The following is a 27362-nucleotide window of genomic DNA, read 5'->3' as shown; positions in this document are numbered from 1 at the left end:
TGAAATGGAAAAAAAAATACAATTTTATGATAATTTTCTATATGAAACCAACACCGCCAGTAGATAGCGGCAAGTCTTAATAAGTGAGTCAAATATTCCATCATTCTCTGATTCGTTCAAACTGGCTGACTGATTCATTAAGACGATACACCACAGGGAGACCCAATTGTTCTGATTTTGTCGTGGAAGAAATTGAGCAAAAATCCTTACAACTGACATTAATGTGTTATATCAGCTCACGGTTTATTGAACTGTTGTGTTAAAACATTTGCAATCGTCCTGATATTCGGGGAAACAGCACTTTTGCTCGAGAGATAATTTTAGTCGGGTGGCGTTTCCGAACTTGCACGTGTGCGACGCCCACGCCATATAGTCGCTTGCTTGTTGTCAGGCTATTGCTTAAGTTAGACTGGCTCTATGTAGATATTTAATAGTGGTTTAATTTGACAGCAGTGCAAAACAATCCGGAAACTTAAGATAAACAACACTATCGTTACCTTGCTGTCACCTATGAATGCCGCTCCGCTCGATTTGTGTTGTGGCCATGAGGGATGCGCACTGCGTAGGGACAGGTGCTGCGAGAGCCAATGGGTGGAGCTTGACGTCCACACCCCCCTCGTGGACGTAATGGGTGGGGCTTAAAGGTCCAGCCACACCCATATAACCATAGGTCAAGAGATGGGAAGATGTCATAATCAGTGTGTTCGATATGAATCGGCGCTGCGCAGCGTATTTTTATAGTCATGATTATTATTGCACATTCGAACAGTAATGTCTTAAATATAATGCACAGATTGATATTTTGATATTTGCAATGTACAGTAGCTCTGGGGTTAGTATATTTATTTATTTTTGAAGACGAAATGAATAGCCGTCTTTTAGTATAGATTAATTAAATTGATCAAAAGTGACAAAAATGTTATCAAATATTTTTTTTCCAAATAAATACTGTACTTTTAAATATTATTTTTGTATCAGTTAATCCTGAAAAAAATGTATCATGGTTTCCTCTATAATATTAAGCTGCACATTGATCATTTCAACTGATATAATAATAAGAAATGTTACTTGAGCAGCAATTCACCTTTTGATTGATTTCTGAAGGATCATGTGACTGAAGACTGGAGTAATGATGCTGAAAATTCAGCTTTGCCATCACAAAATAAATGACAATTTAATTTAAATAGAAAATAATTATTTGAAATTGTAATAATATTTCACATGTCAGTAATGTGTTTACTACATTTTAAAGATTTATTACGTAATTAACGAACAGAATGCATTAGTGAATGTTGATGGTGTGTCATTTTACTTTTATTAAACAGAACAGATTTTGTTAAGATATAACCTCTGGCTGACCTGGCATTGAAGGTTTCTGTTGATGAAGTCAACAGGCAGTCAGGCAATTTTAACCTGCACAGGACAAATAGCAGAGTCATCCGTCAGGTTATACTATACAAAAAAAATGTAAAGGGAAAAAAAAGTATATTTATGTGTAGGCTAATGCAGCCTCAGGAATCCACTCAGATTAAGTATCAAGCATTTTCACATAGTAACCTACCGCCCTCTAGTGGTTATATTAATATAATTATAGTCAACAAAGCCAAGGTGATCGGTAATCGGTAAATCGGTAGTTCACAGAAAAATCTGTCATTATTTACTCTCACTCACATGTCATTCCAAACCTGTATGACTTTCTTCATTCTGTGGAACATAAAATATATTTTGAAGAATGTCACTAAATAGTTTGGGTTCTCATAGAATTCCATTGTATTTGTTGCCCATGGAAGTCAATGGGAATAGGATACTCACTATTCACAAATACGATCATTCTGTCATTATTTACTCACCCTTGTGAGGTTGCAAATCCATATCTCTATTAAGAATACAAAAGAAGTGTAAAGAGGAATGGTCACACATTTTTCCTTGCACACTCAACAACAGCTCTAGTAACATCTGTCAAGCTCCGACGTTCATGCACCAATTTGTAATAATTACTTATTATTTATTTATTTTACACAAAGAATATCTGGCAAGGAATATCTCAAATAATTTTATCTTCAACTTTGTTACAAATGTATAGCCCACTGTTTGAGTTTGTCACTTCTGACAAACAATTTTGTATTCTTATTTTATTTTGCGAGCCAGGCATAATGAAAATACATATTTTTTTCATAAATTCAAAGCGCGGATTGTATTATGGCTAATGACTAAATCAATTATTAACCATAATTTATTTGAAAGCCACTGCAGAGTAACTTTCGAGTAATTACAATCATTCTAAAATAAATTTTTAAATGTTTGATAATATTTTTTATTTAACCAACATATCAATAAAACAAAATTAGTCTTCCAATGTTTGCTAATGTACTAATTGTTAAGTGTTGACAGCTGTGTAATTAAACATGAATGGATTAATAAACAGACTCTTTTGATCTTTGTCCTCTAAGATCACGCTGGTATGTGATAATACGTATCCTGCTTAATTTCTGAATAAAATAGTTTGTCAGAAACACACCAGGAGAACATGGATGCTAATCGCCTTTTCAAACGCGGATGTTTTGCGGTAAGACAAATCTTAAGTCTGTAGGCTAGCCTACTGTCTCCCTGTGGTTGTTGCCGGTCAGGCATACCCTTCACAGCTTCAATATCTAATACTAAGATATATCTCACCTGTTCTTCACTTTCTCGAGTCTAAGGAATCCTCTCGAGTCCTGTGTATGTTGGCAGCATGTCTGTAGCTCCTCTGGGCATCAGTTGTATTTGCTGATTCATCTTCACTTCGGTCCAGCTCTCCATTATCCGGGACACGCGGCCTCCACTGGGCTCTTTCTCTCCAGGGATCATTCTATGTCAAGGAGCCTTAGATCGTTCCAGATTACTGCTTTGATTTCACAAAATGTGATTAAAACAAATGAACCGACTGACCTCTAGTTAATGCTTCAAATAAAGATGCATTTTCAATCAGGAAAATAATAAAGGGCCTAATCAAAAAATCGACTCCTTATTTCTCTGCACATTTCTGTGGTAAACTCACATGGACTGCCTGTTATGAAATTTAAATGTTTTAGTAGTTAATTGCTGTGGTACCGGAACATTCCTTTACAGTTTAATAACTCACAAAAACTTAAGTTTATATTTGTACATTTTAAAACTGTATGCATGTATTATAAAAAGTCTAAATGACTATCATTGTTAGTCATCGTAAATCAGAGGATTTACCATAATAAGCTTTTAATTGTATGATAAAGAACCATCAAAATAACAAGAACTTCGACAACATTGTGTGATTTACACATTTATATTGTTCATTTTAAATGTAACAGACATTTACTTCCCCATTTTTTTTTAACTAAAGGTTCCTGACTTTAAGAAACAGCATTAGCTCTGTACTCCTACCTGTAAAGTGATCTGTTCCTACTTCCTATATTTAATTGCTCAGACTTTCAAAAGCAAAGGATTTTTTGGAGATGCTAAACCAACAGGTACACATTTTCTCAACGTGCGCATTCAAGTTTGCTAGATGGATGAGAATGAGAGTAGGCACACAGTGTTTTTTTTGTTTTGTTTTTTGCATTGAAATTCAAGCAAACTTGACATGACACCTTTTATTGTAAATAAACATTACTGTAGGCTATGATCCTAAAACCCAACAAAGTGTGCAATCTTAGGCAACCATACAAAGGAAGCATGCATGCTAGATTAATGTCAGTACATTTTGACATTCCCGTGACATGAGAGAAAGAGGTTTCAGATATGTGACACATTACAGCACTGTGTAGACAGATGTCGAAATAAGGAGAACGACATCACTTCCTATTGTGTGTTTCACCCATGCAGAGCTAACGCAGATTGATAAAGTCAGGAACTGCAGCTGTATGTACAGATAGATAGCAATGTAACCAAGATAAACAGACAGCACATCCGATTCCAGACACAGACCAGTTACTCAAGTGGTAACCGGCTCATTTTCATCCTCGTCTAACATTTGGACATCTTCATGAAAAGCAAGGGTCCATATCGACACAACATAACAAATTTATCAACAATGATAGTTGTTTTTTTCTTTCTTTTGACATTTTAGTGGAAGGTTCAAAACCATTTAAATTAAACATGGACATTTTGGTAGAATACTTCATTTTGTATGTATGCTACACCAATGCAATTCCCACATCGGGATTTGCACATCTAATGGCAAGCAAGGGTGGCGTTATTACCAGGCCCTCACTATTTTTCTGAGAGTGGATCAACCAAATCGCTCAGACAAAATGCGCGCACGCACACACACAAGCATCGGTTCAACAACCCTCATTTTCTATTCACGTTTAACGTTTACAGTCAAGGGTTTCAAAACTAAACTTTAAAATAAGAATATATTTCAGGTATTAAATAATTTCATATAAAAAAGTACAAGTTCCCTCCCACCCCAGAGTTCCACATATATATTTTATCATACATATACATTATCCCCTTTCCTCACAGCAGTGTCCATGCAGTACCTATAATAACGTCAGTCTCTTTTTCTCAGAATTTTTGTATATCTGCTACACTCAATAGCAAAGCGACACAAACACGCAGAGAAGCTTATGTTATAGATGGTTTGGCTTTTTCATATTGTGGTTATAATCTGGGGTTAAAATGAGTATTATTTTAATGCAGACGTTTCAGCCGTTGAAGATAAACGGAGTGGAAAAGGAGAGTAGCATATCTGTACTCAGCATATGTCCCAACTACCAATCGCTTGTCAGTTTAGTGTTTTGGTCCCGTTTGGGTGGAGCCGGCGGAGGACCCCGCCGTAATGTTGCATAGCCTGAGATGTTGGCGCTCATGTATCCGCCTTTTTTCTGCTGGCCCAGCAGCAGCTCTGGAGGAGGGGGCGGAAGGGCCATATCGTCCATGGTGGCTACTGGCTCCAGCTTGGCTGAGATTCGTGAGGAGGTGAGGGAGCCATGTCGAGTCATGGACTTCCTTTTGAGAGTTCTGTTGAGGTCTTCCAGGAAGTTGGGCTGGATGGACAGATTGGCCTTGGGCGAAGTTGGTGGGATCTGAGAGTTAAAAGAGGACAGTGGCATCTGTTGAGGAGGTGGGGAAAGGACAAGTGGTTCGGGGGGGCCACTGCTGCGGCGGTGCATAGTCAGAGGTGTTGCTTTCTTCAAGGAGCTCTGTTTCCATGAGGATGTGGAGGAGTTTTGGGGTTGAGGGTTTACCACAGCCACTTTGGGAGCCCCAGTGTGCAGTTCTGATGGGAGAGGTGGAGGAGGCAGGAGTTCAGAGTCTGGCGGCGGAGGGGGAAATTCACACTCCGGAGGAGGAGAGGGGAAGTCTGAGCTGGACTGGAGATATTGACCTTGCTTCCCCTGGAGAGCCAGAGGCAGATTAGCCAAGTTGATCTTGCCTGGTTTTTGTGGTGCCCGAGCTACTGCAGAAGAGTCCTTGGAAGGTGATCCTGTCGTAGAGGATGGAGTTGAAAAGGAACTGGGTGGGGCTTGACTAGTTTGGGCAAACATGCTGACCAGATCCTCCACTTTCTTGGACTCCTGGTACTCAACAGAAGAGGAGGCCTTCACGCTGGAGTTGCGCTGTGGGGTTGGAGGGGGCTTCTTACCTCCTGAACCAGTAGAAGAATTTGATGATGTTGATGGGGACTTCTTGATTGGTGATCCCAGCTTGCTAGAAGGCTGAGGGGCAGGAGGCGGGCTTGGAGCAGGAGGTGGAGGGAATTCAAGGGTACTCTCTGGTGGAGGTGGAGGAAATTCAGGAGATTGTGGTTGAGCCTGTCCTCCTGGCTGCCATTTTGGTTTGTTTTTTACCACGGGAGGAGATATGGGACATTTGGATCCATCAAGAGTGTCAGGGAATTGGTTTACAATCTGCTTTACAAGCAATTGGGTGGGAGAGATGGGGGCAGATACAGATGAAGCTTTGGAAGAAAGGCTATATTGCTTGGGAAGGGTTGGTGGAGGTTGATTGGGACTGTGACCACTGGACAAGCTCTGCTGTTTCCTCATGGTGGCCGGAGGAGTTGGAGACAGAGACGGTGGCAATGGGGAAACGGGGGAAATGCCATGGCCAGGTTTTGGAGCCGTTTGGGGTGGAAACACACCAGTGAAGGTTTTAGGTGGGGCAAGTGGACCTGACTGCTGTGGCGGCGGAGAAAAACACACTGGAGGAGGTGGTGGAGGCTCTTCATCTTGCTGGACAGATGAGAAGTCATAGGCCATGTTAGGGAACTTCTGAGCTAAGAACTGCTGGAGCCCATTGGTGCTGAGGGGAGGTGGGTATTTTAACTGTTCTGGGGGAGGTGGTGGAGGCAAGTGGCCATTACTGTGTAAGTGAGATGGTGGCAGCTGGTCTTCCTCTGGAGGTGGAGGGGGAACGTAGTGGGGGCTGAGAGGGGCATGCTTCAACACTGCCATGGCTGACCCTGGCACTGGCATCTCTGGAGGAGGTGGTGGTGGTGGGGGTGGAGGAGGACTGCTGGCAGTTTCTGCCAAATTATTCATACCAGGTTTGAGAAACTGTGGCGGTGGCGTAGGGAGATTAGGTTGCTGCTGTACTACCAATAAGGGGGTCTGTTTGTAATGATTTTGAGCCTGGGAGATGTTTTGCAGCCTAGCAATGGTGCTGTATTTAGTGAACTTAATCGGGGTGGAGTGGTACGTGGGGTTGGGGAGCGGGGGAGGTGGTGGAGGCGGGGGTGGTGGAGATAGGGGTGAGGAAGGAGACACTGGGGACACACCGCTGTAGCTACTACGAGACTGGATAGACTGGTGTAGTTGAGGAAGTTGTAGAGGGTAAGAGGCTCTAGTAGGGTGTGTTGGTGGGCCATCTATTCTCATCTGTGGATATGACAAAAAAAACATTCAATTAGAACAGGAGTATGAATGAGATATTTTGACATTGATTTAAAAAAATGTAATGATACGTAGGTATTAGTAGTGTGCAAGAAGATATTCAGCAGACAGTGCAATTAAAAGAGTGAAATGACATGAAATGTTACAGGAAATGTTATGAAGTCTTATGGGAGGAACCAAGAACTGTTAATATTAAGATCTGCTCTTCCAAATTCAGACTCTTTTGTCCTTACAAAATCGGTTGATTGAGATGTAGAGCTTAATCTAAAAAAACACCAATTATGACAACAGCAATTCAGTGTGTGCATAACAAAACAGGAGTTTATCCTGTTTCATGTTGTGCTTACCTTCTCTGAGAATATCTCCCATTGATAACACACATCAAACCAAAACACTCCAACGATTAAGTAACAGGTTATTCAAAATACAACACCAGTGCATTGTCTGTTAAGAGTTAACACAAACTATTACAACAGGTGTCTCACACCAGTCCCCAAATACCCAACATTCACAAAAACTATTAAAATGAACCACCCGCCACACACATCATATCAGTGGTTAGTTGCTTTAGAGGTTCACTTGTGAGGATAATATAAAATATAAAGGGCTAGAGTGTGAGGTTTTACAACACACCTAACCTCAATCCCCACCATTCTTTCCAGACTTGACATTCTCATCCTGGGTAGATAAACAGAGAGGGGACCAGTTAATCAATATAACTGGGGACAGTGTGACATGAGTTCGATGTCCCACTTTCACGCAAAGGGTCTTTATTGTGACTCATATTGCCCATGCCCTCTGAGTAATGAAATTTGAAACCTGAAAGTAGCTGACAATATGATGTCATATCCAAATTTAACAAATTCCACTAGCATCGTTTTATTTAAATCTGAGTAAATTGGAACTCTAATTAAAACACTGACACCCTCAAACCTCCTTGTTTTCTCATTGTTTGGTATATGCGTTTGTTCTTTCAGGTTTTTATTGTTCCTATATATATACATAAACAAATATACTTTGCATCGTTCCTAACAATGACATTCAGCCATGACTGAATTCAATGCAGTGATGCACAATGGCCTCTGGTACCTAATAGCTTACATGATGTATAATATTGCAAATATTTTTTCTAATGGATTAGGATATAACAATGACACCATGATGAAGAACCAGAAGTGGAACGAAGCAGAGCAAGTAAAGATTTAAAATAAAGTTCTTCAATGGTCACCTTGGGTTCATCTGCCTGATTGCCTCTCTTCCAAGCCTCAGAGAAGATGGAGCTGACCACACTCTGAGAGCGCACATGACCAGAGGATGTAGTCTCCGACACGCCACTGTCTGATTGGCTAGAGTGGTTGGACTGAGATTCTGTAGGCATGAAAGAATAAATGAATCAAAAGTTGAGTAAAAGAGGTGAAACCTGATAATCTGTCTAATAGACATTGCACAAGCCTGTTAAATATGAAGCACTGTCTCATATCTCAGGTTACCTGTATTTCTGCTGAACTCACCTGGTAGACTGGAGGAGCTGGAACCAGACTTGATACTGGAGCTGGACAAGGAGGACCAATCATGAGCAGCCTCTGTGCGTCTCATAGCTTCCTGATAGTTCACATAAAGCTGCTTTCCATACTGCATTAGAAATCACATAGATTCAGCCACAAAACTAGCATTAAACACATATTATACATACATATTACATTATACACCAAGCGGGGTAATGTCATAAGATATTACCTTAGCAATGCGTATTCCGTTGACCCACTGATGCAGAGTTCTGACGTCATCACAGCACAGATACTTGATGTACTGAGATTTCTTCTGAATCTGAGGGTGCTGTGTGAGGAAATCAGAGACATTGAATTGTATTGTCTTTGTGTCAAGCATATAGCAATAATTTCATATCATCATATAAGTTATATACACATGATTTTCTATACTGTTAGTGGCTGACAGATGCTGTGCTATATTTTGAATGTGATTTTGCATGCTGGTGTATTATTGTGCTATCAACCATTTTGGATAAACCTATCTTTAAATATAAGTAAAAACAACAAAAATTGTATATGGTCATTTGTCAGACAGACTCTTCTTGTCTAAATAGGCAGGTCTTCACAAGAATAAAATGCAATGTGGTAAACCCTTTATGTTGTACTCAAAAATCTGTCTACATGAGACTAAGGCCAGACAAGTTATAGTGGATAAATGTTACATTAAAAGAAAGCCAAACACATGGTCAGTGTTTGGCTGAAAAAACATCTATATTTATGTTTGTCTCACTTCTGATTTCCCTCTGAGGGTGTCTACACAAACTGAACAAAATATGTTGTTTTGTAAATTGTAATGCAGACTGAGATCTGTCTTTTACAGATCCCAGCACTTTAAATGTCTTTATGCTTCAACCATACAGACAAATGGGAATCTGGAAAGTAGCTTATAATAAAGTCTAGAAATATGCAAGGGCAAAAGTGTTTTGTTTTTTTACCACTTTCACTACTCGCAAATGACTCTTTAGTCATTTAAGTAAATGCATTTTTAAGAACACACGGCTTTAAAAGATCCTCTTCCTTTCAAAGAACAAAACAACATCTGATAATAGACCATTTGGGTCTTTACAGCGATGATGTTTTTTGTTGGCGAAGCCTACCTGGTGACAGAAAATGTTAGTTCTGCAGTAGCAATCTATAGAAGCCATGGAATAAAATAATAAAAAAGGTAATCTCACAATTCTGACTTTTATTTTTCTCCACAATTCTGAGAATAAAAATCAGAATGGCAAAATATTAACCCAACCCCCCCCCCCCCCCCCCCCCCTCAAAATTGTGACATAAACTTGCAATGTGCAAGAAAAAAAATCTGAATTGTGAGATAAAATTATTATATGTTTAAATGTTATCCATGTAAAATGTTATAGATTTAAATATTATTTCATGCTGTAACTCTAGGGCTAATACATTAGGTCCCCAAAGAACAGCTTATGTGAATATTATGTAGACCTATTGTTTGAATCTAATTCATACTTTAAAAGTAGACTTTGAAGTAGATTATGAAAAATCACAGGTTTCATCAGTTCAGTCGGTGGCTTGCAACCATAAACTTCTGTGTTTAGTTTCAAAGAGCGGTTTCAACCACATATTCTATAAAAAATGAAGATTTTTTTTTGCATTCTGATTCTGACATCCAAAGGGACAAGACACTTTTTTCTCTTATTCTGTGGATTTTGCCCACTTTCCTACAATTGTTACAACTGTTTTTCTGACAACACAATGTATGCGCAACTGCAGTGACAAAACTGTAACGTCCTCTCCCAAATTGTCTATAAGGGGTGAACGTGATTCACCAAGTACCAGATGTTCCTGGATCAACATCTTAGTTGATCCTGGAACAACTTTCAGATCAACCAATCAGATTTGAGGGACAAGTTTACAGTTTATGTCAAGTTTAGGCTTCAACATCAGTGTTATTCACCTATCATTTCCCTCTGGTTTTAGGGAAAAGTTATGGGTAGGATTAGGTTTAAGGGTAGGGTTAGCGATAGGGTAAGGACTAAATTTTGGGACAGGAGTGTTATACCAGGATCAACAAAATATCTTGATCCAGGAACATGTCTTACTTGGCAAAATCACGGTGACCGTCTATGAGGAACGAAAACTTTCATGCTTTTTAGACGGTTTATAACTGCTTACAATAGAATGTCTGATGCAATGTACAAGGTTGATTGCTGTAACTCACCTTCAGGACCATGCAGTAGTCAGTTGGGGCTTTATACTTGCTGCGGTAGTCCTGACCCAAGTAAATATTAACATGATCCAGCTGCAGGAAGCAAACCAGGTCTCTAGAGGCCTACAGGTGACACCAGAAAACAGGCAAAAAAAATAAAATAAAAATTGCATGTTAGAACATAAAGGATTTTGGGTAACTGAACCTGTAGTAGGGAATGCAGGTAATAGCCCTACTACAAACTATGTATTGTCTTCATTCAAATGCTTGAATCTTATTCTCTAAAATATTATAAGAATGATTAATTATTTATTTTAAAATTATTTTAAAAACATGCCACACAGTTGACCTGCTGTCTAATTCATTCCTTTGTTTATACTGTGTCAATGAAATTTTGCTTTTAAAATAGAAAAATACCTTTTAGGACAAATAGACCTAAATTGACCTTCACTGTAGAATCCACTAGGGGGAGCACTCCATTTGCAGAAAGTTACATTGAATTAGTGCATAGAAACAGGAAAAATAGGTTTAATTGCATGAAATTTGCAGTCCTGAATGTTCTTTTTTGAAGCACTGAGATTCTGTACTTAGTCTTTCGAAGAGTCAGACAGGCATGCGTGTTAAGCATCAGAGTTAAGTATGAAACAGGATGCATATGTTAGTGATGCAGATGGGCAGCAGCTGTCAAACCCAGAGTGATGACCTGAGGATGTACAGCAGCTGCTCTTTTATCTCTCTCTCGATCACCCTCTTCCTCCCTGTGGTTTGTGGATAATAAGCAGTCACTGGCCTATGTCTACTCTGAACTTGACCTCATTAGCTGATCTCAAACATGGAAGAGACAGTCAATTGGCCCTTTATCTCCTGAAAAGCAAATTAATTATGAAATGTGACTGACAGCAAGTGTGTTCATGCTTTAGCACTACAATCTCATTCCTGATGTGTTTATTCATTTACGGTCCATCAAGATGTGCTTGTGTCAGGTTTGACATCAGTGATGTCTGGTACCGAATCACGATTCCCTTAATGTGAATATGTACTTTCACAGCAGCACAAAATGATACTATTTTAGTATCATGTATATACTATTATACTATTCACTAATATTTTCATTTTATTTGTATATTATCAGATTGTTTTATTTTAATTTGAGTTTGCTTTAATGATTTTGTTAAATATTTGTGTAATTTTTATCACATTTTTTTGTATTTCTATATTGCTTTCATTAAAAAGCAATTCAGTTTTATTTTCAGCAATTTTAGTACCGATCTTTTGATTTTAGTAGCGATTGTGTATTATCATTGCTGACAAGCTTTATAGTCTGAGTGTATCTACACATACATGTGACACATACACACACACTTAAGAGCAAGCATAAAACCAACATATGTGCACATAATCCTACATCTCTGCCATATGTATACATAATCTTAATTCCATTCTACTAGGAGATCTAACAACATAAAGAGATATTCTGGGATTATGGAGCATATGAGCATTTCGCTTTGGGAGAGAATCCTCAATGTTAAACTAAAATCAAGCACACATCACACACATGACCAGTGTCGGCCAATAGTGAGCCTACATGTGACGTACAACACAGAAGCACTACGCTATGACACTACGTCAACTGACCCGAGGCCCACAGAGAAGGAAATGAATAGTTGAAATAAAGTCGTTACTTTTGTTTTTTTTGCGCACAAAAAGTATTCTCGTCCCTTTATAAACTTAAGATTGAGCCACTGTAGTCACTTGGACTATTTTAACGATGTTTTTAATAACTTTTCGGGGCTGGCAAGTTTCAATCCCTGAAGAAGCCTATGGAGAAGTGATCCAGCTCTCAGATTTAATAAAAAATATCTTAATTCGTGTTCCGAAGACGAACAAAGGTCTTACAGGGTTGGAACAACATGAGGGTGAGTAAATACTGACAGAATTTTCATATTTGGGTGAACTATCCCTTTAATACCAGGTGGAAGCAGGGTCATAGTATAAGAGTGCTTGTGTGTCAATCAGCAAGTTTGTGAAGGTTTATCAGTTATCAAGTTGTGGAAGTGAAAAGATAATGAATTTCCGACTGAATGACCGACCCACAACTGACCTTGGCTTTACCCTTTGGCACGTAATATAACCCAGAGGCTCGTAACAGGAAGTACCGCTTCTTCCAGGATTTCTTGCCGTCATCTTTGAGCCAGAGCACCCCTTCCATCTCAGGAACACTGATGGAGCTTCCACAAAAACACTCCTGCTCAAAAACACACACACACCTTTATCAGCGAGTAAAACATATCTGACATGACCTAAATAAGTCATACTGTTTAAAGCACGAGAGAGAGGTTCACAGTCTTCCTCACCTCCAGCAGAGCCTCTTTATTTCTGTCTGCCATTTCACACGTCTCCTTACGCCCCAGCAAATAGTTCTGAGGAAACAAGATGATTCAGGGAGATGTTAAAGTGGCTAAGAAAATTATCAGTCTGTGTGATTTACAGGTATTGCACACTAGAGCATTAGCCAAAACAAATCTTTAGATATTTGAATGTGTTATTTGAGAGGGCATTCAACAAAGTGCAACGCAAGTAAACAAAGCGGTTAAACACATGGATTGACATCTTGTATTCAGGGTCGCAGCCAGAGACTGGGCAGTGAACACACTTTAACCAGCCTCTGCTGAGATCAATTATTCATTATAGTTCAGCATTTATATGACATTGACCTACATCAACTACATATGCCGATAAAACAACTGATCCATAGAGCACTGATGAACTAACCTCTATATGACTAATACACTCTTTGGTGACAGAACTGCACAAATCAATTTCAAGAATCATTTAAACATCAACCTACTTCAGTGCATGGCTTTAAGGGACAATTCACTCAAAAATGAAAATGCTTTAATTCTGAAAAAATTAAGGCACTCTTTTTGAAAATGTTGACTTTCACTGAAGCCTTCACTCATCATTAGACACACAACACCAGTGAATAACTAACTTACACTATGATTTAAAAGATTGAGGTTAGAAAGATTTTTTTTAAAGAAAATAAAACTTTTATTGAGCAAGGATGCATTAAATTGATCAAAAGTGACAGTAAAGACATTCTATTTAAAGTAAAGACTTCTATTTCAGATGATGTTCTTTTTATATTATATAAATATAACAAATATAATATAAATATGCTTTTTATTTTATATTATATTATCTATATCAAGCAGCAATGTTTGAACATTGATAATCATGGGAAATGTTTTTTTTTTATCAGCATATTAGAATGATTTCTGAAGGATCATGTGACACTGAAGACTGGAGTAATGATGCTGAAAATTCAGCTTTACCATCACAGGGATAACATACATTTTAAAATATATCCAAATATATATTTAATTTATTCTAAATTGTAATATTATTTCACCATTTCACAGTTTATACTGTATTTTTGATCAAATAAATGCAGCCTTGGTGAGCATAAGAGCATAAGTGCATTAAAAAACAATCTTAAAGGCAGCAAACTTTTGAACAGTAGTGTATAATACTGTATGTTTAAAATGTACTGCACAAGGACCCATTTTTTGCTGCTTTTTGGAGCTAAACAGATATGGTTACTATTGACAGATGGAGTATTACCTGAGGGTTCTTGAAAAGCGCGTATTTCTCAATGCGTTCGATGAACATAAGTCTGTTGGTGCTGTCCCTGGTCCAGTTTAGCAAGTTCTCCACCAGGTTCTCATGATCCTCGAAGATTCTCTCTGGAAAAACAAAGTGTGAACATTATAGAGATGAAGAGACTGTAAAATAAAAAATATATATGACTTGCTGTTCTTAAATCAACGAGATCAACTTCAGATTCTTTGACCAGTTATTACAGCGTAAGTACTTCCACTTCTCCTTGAAAAATTATCCTGATATAGAAAAAAATGATTGTAAACCAAAGATAGTCTAAATCATGCAGGAAACAGGCCTACAAGAGAGGTCAGTAAGGAAATGTGACATTTATCTAAATTATTATAAGTCTTCCTGGCACTGTCCTGCTCTCTATATAGAAAGAAAGTATGTAGCATAGGACAAGATGTAGCAAATTGCATGCAATAGACAAATTTGAAACAGGTCAAAACTTTAAAAACCCACTGAGGTAAATCAAATCCATACATTAATAACAATTTCTACATGGGTACTGCAAGTTCCATGAAATCCAACGTATTATTTAAACAAAACTTTATAATATATGATAATGTTTTATATATAGGCCATTATGCTGAGCCTAAGTTTGCCTTGTGCATTAAAAAGTATCCTGTCAGACATGAGATTCAGAAGTTTAGAAACCTCTGCCACAAAAGATTAACACAGTTCATTAAAGATGATACAAAATGAAAAGAGTGAAATCACTAATCTGACAGATTAGAGGTCTGTCCGTTAGGAAATTAAAGCTACTTGCGGAATAAATGATACCGTATACTCCTCCTGATCCTACTAGCTGGATTAAGCCAGATTTCCTCACACCTCAATGCTAAATGAGTGACTTTTAACCTCAAGATGCTCAACCCACAACAACAATGAGCCAATAAATACACCTGCCACAACAGTTGGACTATGTGCTGATAGCATGACAAAAATAATTCAAGAACAATATCAAAATTAAAACATGTTTAAGGTATGAACATACATTTATGTATCTATTTCCTCATGAATATGAGTGTGCACATGCACTCACTCACAAAATACCTCTAGAAAAGTCCTCTGCTGCTCTTTCTATTAAAGGGACTTTAGCATTGACCATCTGGTTGATATTTTACACACGACCACTGTATATCCTTGCCTTCCTCTCTCTGCCTTTTCTCCTTCCACTGAAAGAGCAGAGAGTGGAAAAACAGAAGCCCTGGAGATGTAGGCTACGGACACACGCATGATCGCTCAGGACCTACATAGAGAGAAGCCCAGCACAAGAGGCCTGTGACTCACACACACACATGTTCCGGGTTCAATACAACTCTATCAACAACATACCAGATACCACAGGAAATAAATTTGATTTGTCACTCAGAAAAAAGCAAAAAAAAAAAAAAAATACTGTTTACAGTAATGCCTTTACAATGGAAGTGTATGGGGCAGCGCATTCACCAGTGTGAAAGTACATAAAAATATGCATGGTTTGAAAGTATAATCTCAGGAATACCTGTATTAACATGCAAAGTAACATTACCGTTTAAAAGTTTGGGGTCAGTAAGATTTATTTTTAAATAATTAAAAATACTCACAATAATACTCTATACTAATATTCAGCGAGGATTCATTAATTAACTTGATCAAAAGTGCCAGGAAGGATAATTATAACATTATAAAAGATTTATATTTCAAATAAATTATGTTCTTTTGAACTTTCTATTTGTTTCATGAATTGTGAAAAAAAGTTCCAATCACAGTTTCCACAAAAATATTAAGCAGCACAGCTGTTTTCAACATTGATAATAATAAGAAATCATGGTAACACTTTAGTTTGTGGACCAATTCTCACTATTAACTAGTTGCTTTTTAGCATGCATATTACATGCATATTGGCGGTTTAAGTCAAGTCAAGTCAATCAGGTGAGTCAAGACAATCAAGTGAGATTGTGGTTGGGTCTCAGCAGCAGGAGGGATGTAGAGGTCAGTAAGCAGGGCTGAGTTGAGCGGGGGACGGAGGGGGGTGACTCTGGGACGCAAGAATCACTGTCTTGATGTTTTTTATCATTTACGCCCGTGTTATGGAAATCATTATGAACAGCAGCTACGCAAATTATTTTCCCTTTTTGCTTTTCTGCTGTTATCTCGGGACGCGAGTCCCGAGAAAAACGGTGTTCGTCAGCTACAGTTTGTATCCAGCCTATCACGGAGACTTCAGATACCCCAATCACAAAGCCTGTGAAGAGACGACTCAACACCGGCGATGTGGACCCTCTATGGTGGACGGCACTGATCCTCAACAACTCGTCTCAACACCGGCGTGATTACTTGGACTTCCAAAAGATGGAAATGGATAAATATTCTAAATGTTCCGATCCAATCTGCCTTGTAATGCTGCCCGAATCATAAATCATGCACTGTTCCTTCGTTGGCCAGAGGAGAACTGGCCCTCCGACTGAGTCTGGTTTCTCCCAAGGTTTTTTTCTCCATTCTGTCACCTGATGGAGTTTTGGTTCCTTGCCACTGTTGCTTTGGCTTTTGGCTTGCTTAGTTGGGGACATTTAATATTCAATAATATTATTGATCTGCCTTACTTAAGGTGGACGTTGACTCAATTTTCTTTTAGAAACAAACTCTGTTATATTATTTTCATGTTATCACTGTGAAGCTGCTTTGATACAATCTGTATTGTAAAAAGCGCTATATAAATAAAGGTGACTTGACTTGACTTGACCTTTATTTATATAGCGCTTTTTACAATACATATTGTTTCAAAGTAGCTTTTCAGTGATAACAGGAAAATAAAGCAACAAAGTTTGTTTTGGCTGTACAGCAGCTCTAGAAGAAAATAGCGTCATAGTCCAGCTTAAGTAAGGTCAGTGATGGTTCATTTTTATTGTAAAAAAGTTATTAATTTAGTTAACTTATATATATATATATAGCCACTCTGGAGAAAACAGTGATTATTCATCCAGCTCAGTTCAGTTCTCATATAATGGTGGCAATGCAGGCAGATAATTTCCTTATGCCTTCCACAACTCTTCTGACCATCATCAATTCTACTGCCTAAAATAACAACTTCTAGTATTACTATTATGAAATTAGTGGAACTAGTTATAGTAATATTTACCTAGTCTAGTGCTACCCCTCCCACAGAACGCACATGATTGTATGGGATAATTCTATTGGGATTTTAGACATAGATTTTGCTAATCTATACTCGCTGCTAATCTGCACCGATCAAATAAATTAAATAGGACTGTTGTTATGTTTTTGAAGACCTACGAAAAATGAAAAAAATGAAAGAAAATTGTGTTTGCAGCTGAATTATCATCCAGCTGTCGTTGTGCTCGATCTGGGGCAAGCCTGACCACATGACTTTAATCCCTTTTTTCATTTGTCTTTATTGATTCAATCTCTCTTTGGATGATACTTCAGACTAGTCAGTGAAGGAATGGTCTACCACGCAACATACCACAGCATGAGCACTACCTGCCAGACCAATGCTGTGCAGATTCAATGATGCACAGGTTTTTATCATTTTTCCTTGTTTACAAGGGTCTTAAATACATACATAAATGATACAGGGTCTTAAAATTCTATTTTTCGGTTTTCTTTAGCAATTAGCATCAAGTAATCAAGATATCCACAAACACAATTGTATATTCTGCTTTGTTTGAAGAGTTGTGCTAGTTAAGCTTTTGAACAGAAACAAAATTGTTTGCTTAAAAATACAGTAAAAACGGTAATATTGTGAAATATTATTACATTTTAAAATAACTGTTTTCTATTTTAATATATTTCAAAGTGCAATTTATTCCTGTGATGGCAATTACTGTCATTAGTCTTCAATGTCACATGAACCTTCAGAAATCATTCTGATATGCTGCTTTGATGCTCTTGAAACATTTCTTATTATTATCAATGTTGGAAGCAGTACAGCTGCTTAATTGTTTTCTGAAAAGGATACATAAAAAACAGCATTACAAATAACACTACAAATGTCCTTATTGTCAATTTAATGCATCTATGCAAAATAAAAGTATTAATTTCTTTATTATTTTTCTTTAAAAATCGCACTGACTCCAAACTTTTGAAATGGTAGTGTATAGATCTACACATTTTCCACTAATTTCTTCGGTGTAGCATATAAAATCTTTAGCAGAGATTTTTGTGCCACAAAGAAAGACCAGTTTGCTCCATGTTGGTCTATTACTGTGGTACGCATTCCAAATGAAAAACTACCGTACAAAAAATCCCATGGTTGGTCCATTTTCATGTCAATTACTGGGCTGTTCTTGGCCAGATCAAGTCCCAATTAGGACCACACAGGGGTCTTACCCGTCTGGAGTTCAGTGATGATTTCCACCAGAGACCAGTCCAGGCTATACCCGCAGTGAGATTTGTCCAGCAGGTTGTCCAGCACCTGACGCACAGTCTGTCTCTCATCCACCATCATAGTTTTTGAGCTTTCATCTGATAGGTGCACTCGGATTACCAACTGAGGGGAGAGACAGGACATGACAACAGTTATGCATGTTCAGGAGCACCACTAGGGTTTCTGAGCCCCCCTAGCTAACTTTCTGCATGCAAGAGTTACAAACATTTGTTTCTTTTCTATGTGCGCTTCCCAAAAATGCACTTCACTCGAACGATATTGTTAATGAAGTGCTGAAATGTCAATCACTCATCACTGTAACCTCATTTACGTTCTATAACTTTTGGTCGTAATGTTCATTTTTTTTTATTTACCTGATCATAAGATGATTAGGGGTTATTTACCTAAATATTCAAGGTAATTATCTAAATTTGGGTCTTATCGGGTCCAATCGGTAAAAGCACTTTTTTTTTGAATGACCCGAGACCCAAGGACGCTAATGTAAGACTCAACCCGACACTCATGAAAGTTTTGCACCGGAACCCACTCGAGTCTTGGGTTGGACCTTGGGTTTTCGGATCCAGGTGGACATGTGAAGACCTTTACCGGGGCCCTTTGAATCATCCTATTCTTCCACCCCTTTGACATTTTATTGGGGGATTTGGCCTTTTGTAAGCACTTCAGGCAAACATTCACCTTAGCTCTGAGAAAAACAGCAACAACATCAACTGCACACAAACAAGATTAAATGAAATAACCCTTCCACATACATATACCCATTTTAGTACAAAAAAAAATATTTCAGCAACAACAAAAAGCCTGTGAACATATAAACCACATAAGAATCCTCTCTCTCTCTCTCTCTCTCTCTCTCTCTCTCTCTCTCTCTCTCTCTCTCTCTCTCTCTCTCTCTATGACATTACACATATTATCGCAACTAAGCCACATATACAGTCATGTGAAAAAGAAAGTACACCCTTTTGGATTCAATGGTTTTACATATTAGGACATAATAAAAATGATCTGGTCATTAGCAGGTCTTAAAATTAAAAAGATACAACCTCAGATGATCAACAACACATGACATATTACACTGTGACATTATTCATTCAACAAAAGTAAGGCCCAAATGGAGAAACCATGGGTGGTAAACTAAGTACACCGTATGACTCAGTTGCTTGTAGAGCCGCCTTTAACAGTAATAACTCGAAGGAATCATTTTCTATATGACTTTATCAGTCTCTCACATCATTGTGGGAGGAATTTTGGCTCACTCTTCTTTACAACGTTGCATCAGTTCATTGAGGTTTGCAGGCCTTTGTTTATGCACAGCTCTCTTAAGGCACAGCATTTCAATCGGGTTGAGGTCTGGACTTTTACTGGGCCAGTGCAACACCTTGAATATTTTCTTTTTCAGGCATTCTGGTGTAGATTTGCTGGTGTTCTTAGGATTATTGTTGAATGGCCAAATTTCGGCCAAGCCTTAGCTGTCGAACAGATGGCTTCACTTTTGACTCTAGAATACTTTGGTATACAGAGTTCATGTTCGACAAGTACCCAGGTCCAGTAGCTTCTAAACAAGCCCAAATCATCACCCCTCCACCACCGTGCTTGACCGTTGGTATGAGGTGTTTGTGCTGATTTGCTTTTCTTGGTTTTCTCCAAACAAGGCGCTGTGCATTATGGCCAAACATCTCCACTTCGGTTTCTCTGTCCAAACAGTTTCTCTGTTAAGTCATGCTGCCATGCTATTTTTAGAGAAGAGGCTTTCTCCTGGCAACCATTCAAATCAAACCATACTTGTTCAGTCTTTTTCTAATTGCACTGTCATGAACTTTAACATTTAACATGTTAACTGAGGCCCGTAGAGTCTGAGATGTGGCTCTTGGGGTTTTTGCGATTTCTCTTATCAGTGCACGATCTGACTTTGAGGTGAATCTGCTGGGACGTCCACTCCTGGGAATAGGCAACTGTCTTGAATGTTTTGCACTTGAGAATAAACTTCCTTAATGTATAATCAAATTGTTAAAATAGTTCGAAAATAGCCATATAACCATTCCTAGATTGATGGCAGCAACACTGTTCTCTAAGATCATTGTTGATGTCTTTCCTCCTTGGCATTGTGTTAACAAACACACAACTGAATGCTCTAGAGTCTAGACTAGCTAACTTTTATTGAAATGATCACACTTGCTGATGATCAGTTAAGCAAAGACGCCTGACTGCTACTTACCCTCTAAATTCCTATGAAAGCAGTAAGGATGTACTTAGTTTGTCCCCCATGGCTTCTTCATTTTATTTTGTTAAATAAACCATGACACTGTGTAATAGGTCATGTGTTGTTGTTCATCTGAGGTTGTATTTACCTCATTTTAAGATCTGCTAAGGACCAGATTATTTTTATTATGCCCTAATATATATAACCATAGAATTCAATAGGGTGTGCTGTCTTTTTTACGTGACTGTATATGCTGATATTGTTGATAAAATGTATTTCTTTTTTTCTAACTGTCATTTCAGCAGACCTGATTTAACAATCAATTTCCGTCATTGCTCAAACATATACATACATATTTATCAGATCATAATTAGTGAGATCCTTTGAGCAATATCTGAGTGACAGCTTCCTCCTTGAGCACCACCGCAAATCCAGCAGCTTGTTACATTTCTACAAGCTTTTATTTCAGATTAACTGTGGATTTTAGGGGCGTATTTATAGTGGTTTCACTGTGAGAGAGCAGCATTTAAAGAGACACAGGCTCAGATTTTGCACTGTGACAGTGACCTGACCCAGAAAACATTCCATCAGGGCTGCTGCTGACCCACACACACATTCAGATAACAGACACGGAGGGACAGTAAGGCCACGCGGATGCACGTGCACAGACACTAACCCCCTCAATGTGTTTAAGTTGTCTTGATTATCTGGTCTTGGCTGTTTGCATCAACACAGCCCTGTTTCACCTCCTCAGATAACAACACATAACCCTCAGGAAGTCCTGACACAGGACATCAATTTATGACTGCACTTATATCGATTTGTATACTTGCCAACATAGACAGACGAGTCCAATATTATTCTTAAGTCCAATATTATTTTTAACGACCATTTCCAATACTGATTATTATTGATTGTATTGTCTAGGAAATTATATGCAGAATTTAAATTATAAACAATATTATTATTATTTTTATTTTTGGACAGCAACTAAATAATCATTATAAAACGGATAGTTCTGGTCCTTTATAATGATTGACTGAGCCATGCTCGAAGCCGTTGTAAAATACTCTATAAAAGCACACACCTGTGACCTCACTGCATCAGTATAACTGCGCTGCTGCGTCTCTGTGTCATTGCTGAAGAACAACTTTGGTAGAACATTTTTTGAATTATAACTTGCTTAATGCATAGCTGTTCTAAAACCACTGTAAACCATGGCTTCTTGAGACTTATTTCTTTTTTTGAAAACAAAAATAAAACTTTATTATTATTACTATTATTATTATGAAAGAACCATTAACCAAAATAGAAAGCGTGACTTTCGGTAAGAAATATTGGAGATCGTTTTGAATGATTAAAAAACAACAATGAATCATATTTATATTTAAATAATAAAAAATAAATATTATTATTATCCTTAATTATAATTAATAAGTATTATGTTGTATTATTATTATTATTATGAAAGAACCATTAACCAAAGAAGAAAGTGTGACTTTCAGTGAAAAAATTGGGGACATCTTTTTGGGTAATAATTAGAAAACAACAATAAATCATATAAAACAATTAATCTTATTTTTCATTATTATTAATAATAATGTTATTTTTATTATTTTATCATCATCATCAAAAATAATAATAATTGTTATTATTATATAATTTCAATTATTATTATTGAAGCATTAACCAAAGTAAACTATCAGTAAAAAATATTGGTCAACTAGTAGAGATTGGTTAATCTCTACCAGTGGTAACACAGCCCCTCTAAAGCCAAATAACTTGAATAATTCTGTGAATGTGTGCTATAAAATCATTTCCCAGGTCCCACGAGGGCCTGATTTAGCTGTGTAAGTGCGCTGCATTACACTGCGATGACCCACTTCTACACTACACCACTGCACATGCTGAAGCTGATATGAAAACTACTGTAGAGCACAGAAGTATGAGCAGTATAGGCTGTTAAACTGGAAATATTTGTGACCGGGCTTGTGTCAGTTCAGTTAAGATCTATTTATATGTAAACAAAAATCCGCTGATCATCTCACCTTTTTAACCTGAGCTTCCTTTATCTTCTCCAGAGCTACTCGGATCTTCTCAGCTTTTTGTTTGGCAGCTTGTTCCTCCTTAACGACATACAAGACATAAAAACACAGTCACCAAATGGAAATACATTCTGAATTATTGTACTGGTATGTGGGGTTCCTCACGACTACTATTATGGTTAAACATTTGGACATTTAATGAGCTATAAGACCAAGAGTGCACAATCCTCACATTTACCTGACTTTTCCAGCAAGACGCCATTGTAAAAAGGGTTATTTTGACCTTGAAGAACAGTTTATACTAAGTATAAAGAGGAAAATAAAGGCTTAAAAAAAGCAGCACTAAGACATCTGTTGGTAAATACAATCCGAGCGCTCTTCTCCTGGCATTTGCATCTAGTAGCCCTTTAGCAATCCCTAATACAGATTCACCTCAACAGATTACAGAAAGCTGCTTTTCAATAGACACATTTAGATTTATAGGTCCAGTCGAACAGAAAAATATCCCATTGCAGCAAGTCTGAAGCTAGTCCACATCTATTCCTGACTGTTCTGGCCATTGCTGAGGTGTGCAGATCCATACTCGAGGCAGTTTAATGTCCATGTAAATCCGTAATGGTCATCGGTGAGATTACTGAAGAATAAATTATTGGAATCTTTTTCCAACAGCATAATGATTCCCAGAGAGAAGCTCTTCTGCCCAAGAGCATAAAACGCATCTAATACAACCAGCGGAGAGGTGGAGGATGGGCAGATCTAGCTACACTCTACTACCTCTCGTCTACAGGCTAATCTCTCTCTCTCTCTAAAACAAAGAGATGATCCCTCCCCTTTTACTGTCAGATACACTTCTATCAAGCCCCCCCCTCCCTCCTCTGTTTCTGTGTGTGTGTATTTGTGTGTAGTTGCTTTAGTCTGGGTTTAGGATTGTGCCGAATCACAGTGTATTATCCTCTCACACTGAATAACACAAATACACATGAGAAAACAGCCACAGAAGTGCACATAAAAACTGACTGCAGCTACAGAATCATCATAAAACCTGGACACACACATGCCTCCTCATTTTAACTAACAAAATGGCAAATGAGGGAATTACAGCTCAAGCCTCTTAACAGTACACATCCTCCCCTGACTAATGCTGAGCACAGCGGCTACAGGAATATTAAACATGCAAATAGCATCATATTCATAATCAGAGCCATATACATTTACTTTTGCTTATTTTGATCAGATTAAGATAGTTTTTAGTTAATAGTGTGTTTTCTTCATGTTTCTGTGGCATGAGCTCACCGACTCATAGACGGCATGTGGAAATAGGACATAGCTGACACAGAAGCACGCATATTCAAAAGAAGCATGTCCCAACATATTCTTCTACAAGAATGGCCTGATCTGATGTTCAGATTCCAGATATTAGTATTGGCTTACGGTGATACCACTATTGAATTTCAAGGCCTTAATGCCAAAACTGAATGACCCTTTGTTTAAGAAGAAGAAGAAAAAACACTTGTGCTAAAGCATCAGCAGAAACTGGCCAGCAGCTGTTTTCCTGACCCATAATTCTACATCACCAACCACCTGGCAGCAGAAACTACAATTATCTGTATTAGATCAATATCAAGGCTTGTACAGGATCCAAGGTTTTTCGGAAATTAGGAGACCAGTGCAGCTTCTGTAGTGCGAGGAGAGAAAAAGACATCTCTTTGAACAGGTGTGTCCCCTGAGGGCAGACTTGGTTAATAAAAGTGGAGAGGATGAATATGATGAGAGACATGAACACAGGAGCTGTAAGTTTTAGAACCTCACAGACATTATGTGACGTCAGCATAGTGCGTATAGCGGTGAGTCACAAATAACAGCTGAATCTGAATACTTTTTCACAAGACTGTGAAGTTTGTTTACTTAAGGATAAAGTCAAGCAATAAACTTGACAAGAACTGAGTATTAATTTGCACCACCTTGTGAAAAAGTTTGCTTAATGTGCACTTCAAAACTTAAGAGTGTATTTAAAAAAAACTTGCAGATAATAATATTAAAGAAATAAAAGGCCACTTTCATGTCTGTTTCTTAATACACTTAAGTACTTTTTAAAAGTGCACCTTTTAAAAAAACGTTAAATTTTTTTTTACTTTAAAGTAGATTTAAAATTATTGTTATAATAATCTTTTTTCATGCATTGAAGTACATTTATTTTGATGTGTTGACTAACATGTAACATGCACATGTAAAGCAATTGATTATAACTTTAACTGTAGTGTGATATTTTATATTATTTTTAAAGTTCAATCATGAAAACTCTCGAAATAGATTTAGCATGTTATTAAATATGGCAATGTTAATGTATTTGGCCTAGGTGGACTAGATCCGTTACGCTGCTGCTGCAGAGCAAGTATGTACTTACTGCTAATGAATACACAGACAAGATGCTGTGAGCATTTAAGATCTGCTGCTGCTGCTTGAATAGACACATACATCCCGAAGCAGATCTAGGCAGGTGGAGCTGGGGGAGGTAGAGGGTTTCAGAAGAACTCTGATGGCAAGCTGTAGGACCAGTCTACAGCAAACACTGAACCAGACTATTTAAATGTTGAGCAAGCAATCTCATTGGCTGAAAGATCTATCTTAAGCAGAGGCCAATCAGCTTGTGCCATGTGATAATGATGTGATTGCTTGCAGATCAGCCCACACCCTCTAGAGTTTCATCACTGAAATAGATATTTAATATAATTTAAATTGCAGCTCCTTAACAAATTTGTACATGACATGACATACAATTTTGAATAAAAATTCAATTAAAGTATTTTTTTGTTTACCATAAATATTTGTCAGAATATTCAACAGTACACTTTAACTATCAAAGACAACAGAATTATGAAATTACACAAAGATGTACTGAAATCCTCCGTAAATAGTTCAAAAAGGCACTCAAGTTCAACTAATTACATTTAATATAAATTTAAACTATATTACATTTATTTAATTGTAGTAAATATGTAATTAACATGACATTCAGATAGCACTTATGTATATTTTCTCCGTTTTACTCTTTTTAAAAGTATGCTAAAGTATACTTCTTTTTTCACAAGGGCAGTGATGAACAGACAGTGTCAGAATAAGGACTGAAAATCTAGGTAATGAAACCTCCCGAGTGCAAAAAGGATTAAAGGCACGTTCACTCAACTCCCGCAACCAATCAGATCATCCCAACCGACTCCAAGCCTTGCTAATGCCGCCACAACACAGCTGACACACTTTAGATAGTGTCCACAGCAAAACAGAAAAGAACAACACAAGAAATGACAGTGAAACTTCACTTTCAGCACATTCGTAAACAAATGTCTCACAGATGATTCGCCAAAATGTAAAATATAGTTAACCATGAGGTTGTGTTGGGCTTAACACATTATAGATGTGGTTATCAGCAGTGGACGGCACTGGTTAGGCTTCCATGGTTCGATACGCCACATTACAGTTTAACAGGATGAGCTGATCTGAGCTAAGAAAGCTTAAATCCTGCAAACTTTTTAATGGAGGTTTGGTTTACAAACATCTTTTGTTGAGCAGGTAAATCCTCAAAAAAAGTGTAAACAAACACTGGTTGCTTATGGGAGCGCAACACTTCTGTGTGATGGGGCTGCAGCCTGCTGTTTCTGAAGAAACTCAATCTCGACCTAGAATCCATCTGTTGTGCTGATCATTGTCACTCGCTACCTTGCGGGTCTGTCTGCCACCTGTCCACAGCTGAACTATCTTAGGGTGTACCTATCTAAAAAAACAGGTACAATCAAACCCTGAGGGAGCACACAGTCATCACTTACATTCATTATCACAGATGTTGTGTTACATAAGCAGTGACGAAAACAAAGTTTCCTTCCATAATAGCAGAAGCAATGATGCTGATCTAACAGCAATTATAAATGATCCATTTCCAGTTTTCAACCTCATGTCCTTGTATAATACTTTTTCTCAGATGTCCAAATGTTTAACCTCTAAATGGAATGAGCTCCCCAAAATCCTTTAAACATCTTCATGCATATTTAATGATTTGATTTGGACACTTCGCAGTGCTGAAGAGCTGCCGATAACACACAGCTCAAAACGTGTTTCAAAAAATGCACGCATGAACATGCTCTCCAGATACACTTTAAGTAAGATAACAGTCATAGTGCAAAACAATTTGTTTTCACGAGGATATCTCAGATGCTACAGAGCCCCTAAGGAGACATGGTGATAAAAAAACTGAGATGGAGTAAAAATGATATTGCAATGCTTTTGCGTTCCCCCTAGAAAACTTGCACTTTGCTTGCTAAAACTATAACATTATCTTGCAAAAGAAATTTGTTCCTTCGAAAGCTATTAAAATACAAATTTTCCTCCCATTTCACATAATTTCCAAGCAAACGCAAAAGCATTACATTTTATCTTCCCAGCTTCCCTCCGTGCCCTGTAGGGGCTCAGAACAGAAATATCATTATGTGATTTAAACA

General features: G+C 37.8%; 2 protein-coding genes across 5 annotated transcripts in view; one reads left to right on the top strand and one right to left on the bottom strand.

The window, feature by feature from the left end:
• Window positions 1-1347: 1347 nt before the first annotated feature.
• LOC143723966 (uncharacterized) lies at window positions 1348-2980 on the top strand (the record flags this gene model as incomplete). The annotated part of the gene is made up of 2 exons (XM_077216923.1): window positions 1348-1446; window positions 2792-2980. Coding segments are annotated over 2 exons (198 nt in total), but the record flags the coding sequence as incomplete, so codon positions are not given.
• A 305-nt stretch (window positions 2981-3285) lies between these two features.
• The window catches only part of raph1a (Ras association (RalGDS/AF-6) and pleckstrin homology domains 1a), a 77559-nt gene continuing 53482 nt past the window's right edge, over window positions 3286-27362 (bottom strand). For 2 of the 4 annotated variants that reach the window (XM_077216189.1, XM_077216190.1), the window contains 10 exons: window positions 22876-22953; window positions 18573-18732; window positions 14199-14320; window positions 12929-12994; window positions 12676-12819; window positions 10587-10697; window positions 8592-8690; window positions 8366-8486; window positions 8083-8222; window positions 3286-6839 (listed from right to left, as the gene is read on the bottom strand). In XM_077216189.1, coding sequence (XP_077072304.1) covers window positions 4731-6839; window positions 8083-8222; window positions 8366-8486; window positions 8592-8690; window positions 10587-10697; window positions 12676-12819; window positions 12929-12994; window positions 14199-14320; window positions 18573-18732; window positions 22876-22953 — 3150 coding nt within the window. In that variant the 3' untranslated portion in view covers window positions 3286-4730. Of the gene's footprint in view, window positions 6840-7492; window positions 7533-8082; window positions 8223-8365; window positions 8487-8591; window positions 8691-10586; window positions 10698-12675; window positions 12820-12928; window positions 12995-14198; window positions 14321-18572; window positions 18733-22875; window positions 22954-27362 lie in introns of all 4 variants that reach the window. The other 2 variants (XM_077216192.1, XM_077216191.1) reach the window with 2 other exon arrangements.

This window comes from Siphateles boraxobius, unplaced genomic scaffold, assembly GCF_051911475.1.
Source record: "Siphateles boraxobius isolate OS27281-9 unplaced genomic scaffold, OSU_SipBor_1 7, whole genome shotgun sequence".
Taxonomy (NCBI): Eukaryota; Metazoa; Chordata; class Actinopteri; order Cypriniformes; family Leuciscidae; genus Siphateles; species Siphateles boraxobius.
This window is presented reverse-complemented; position numbering and strand designations above follow the sequence as displayed.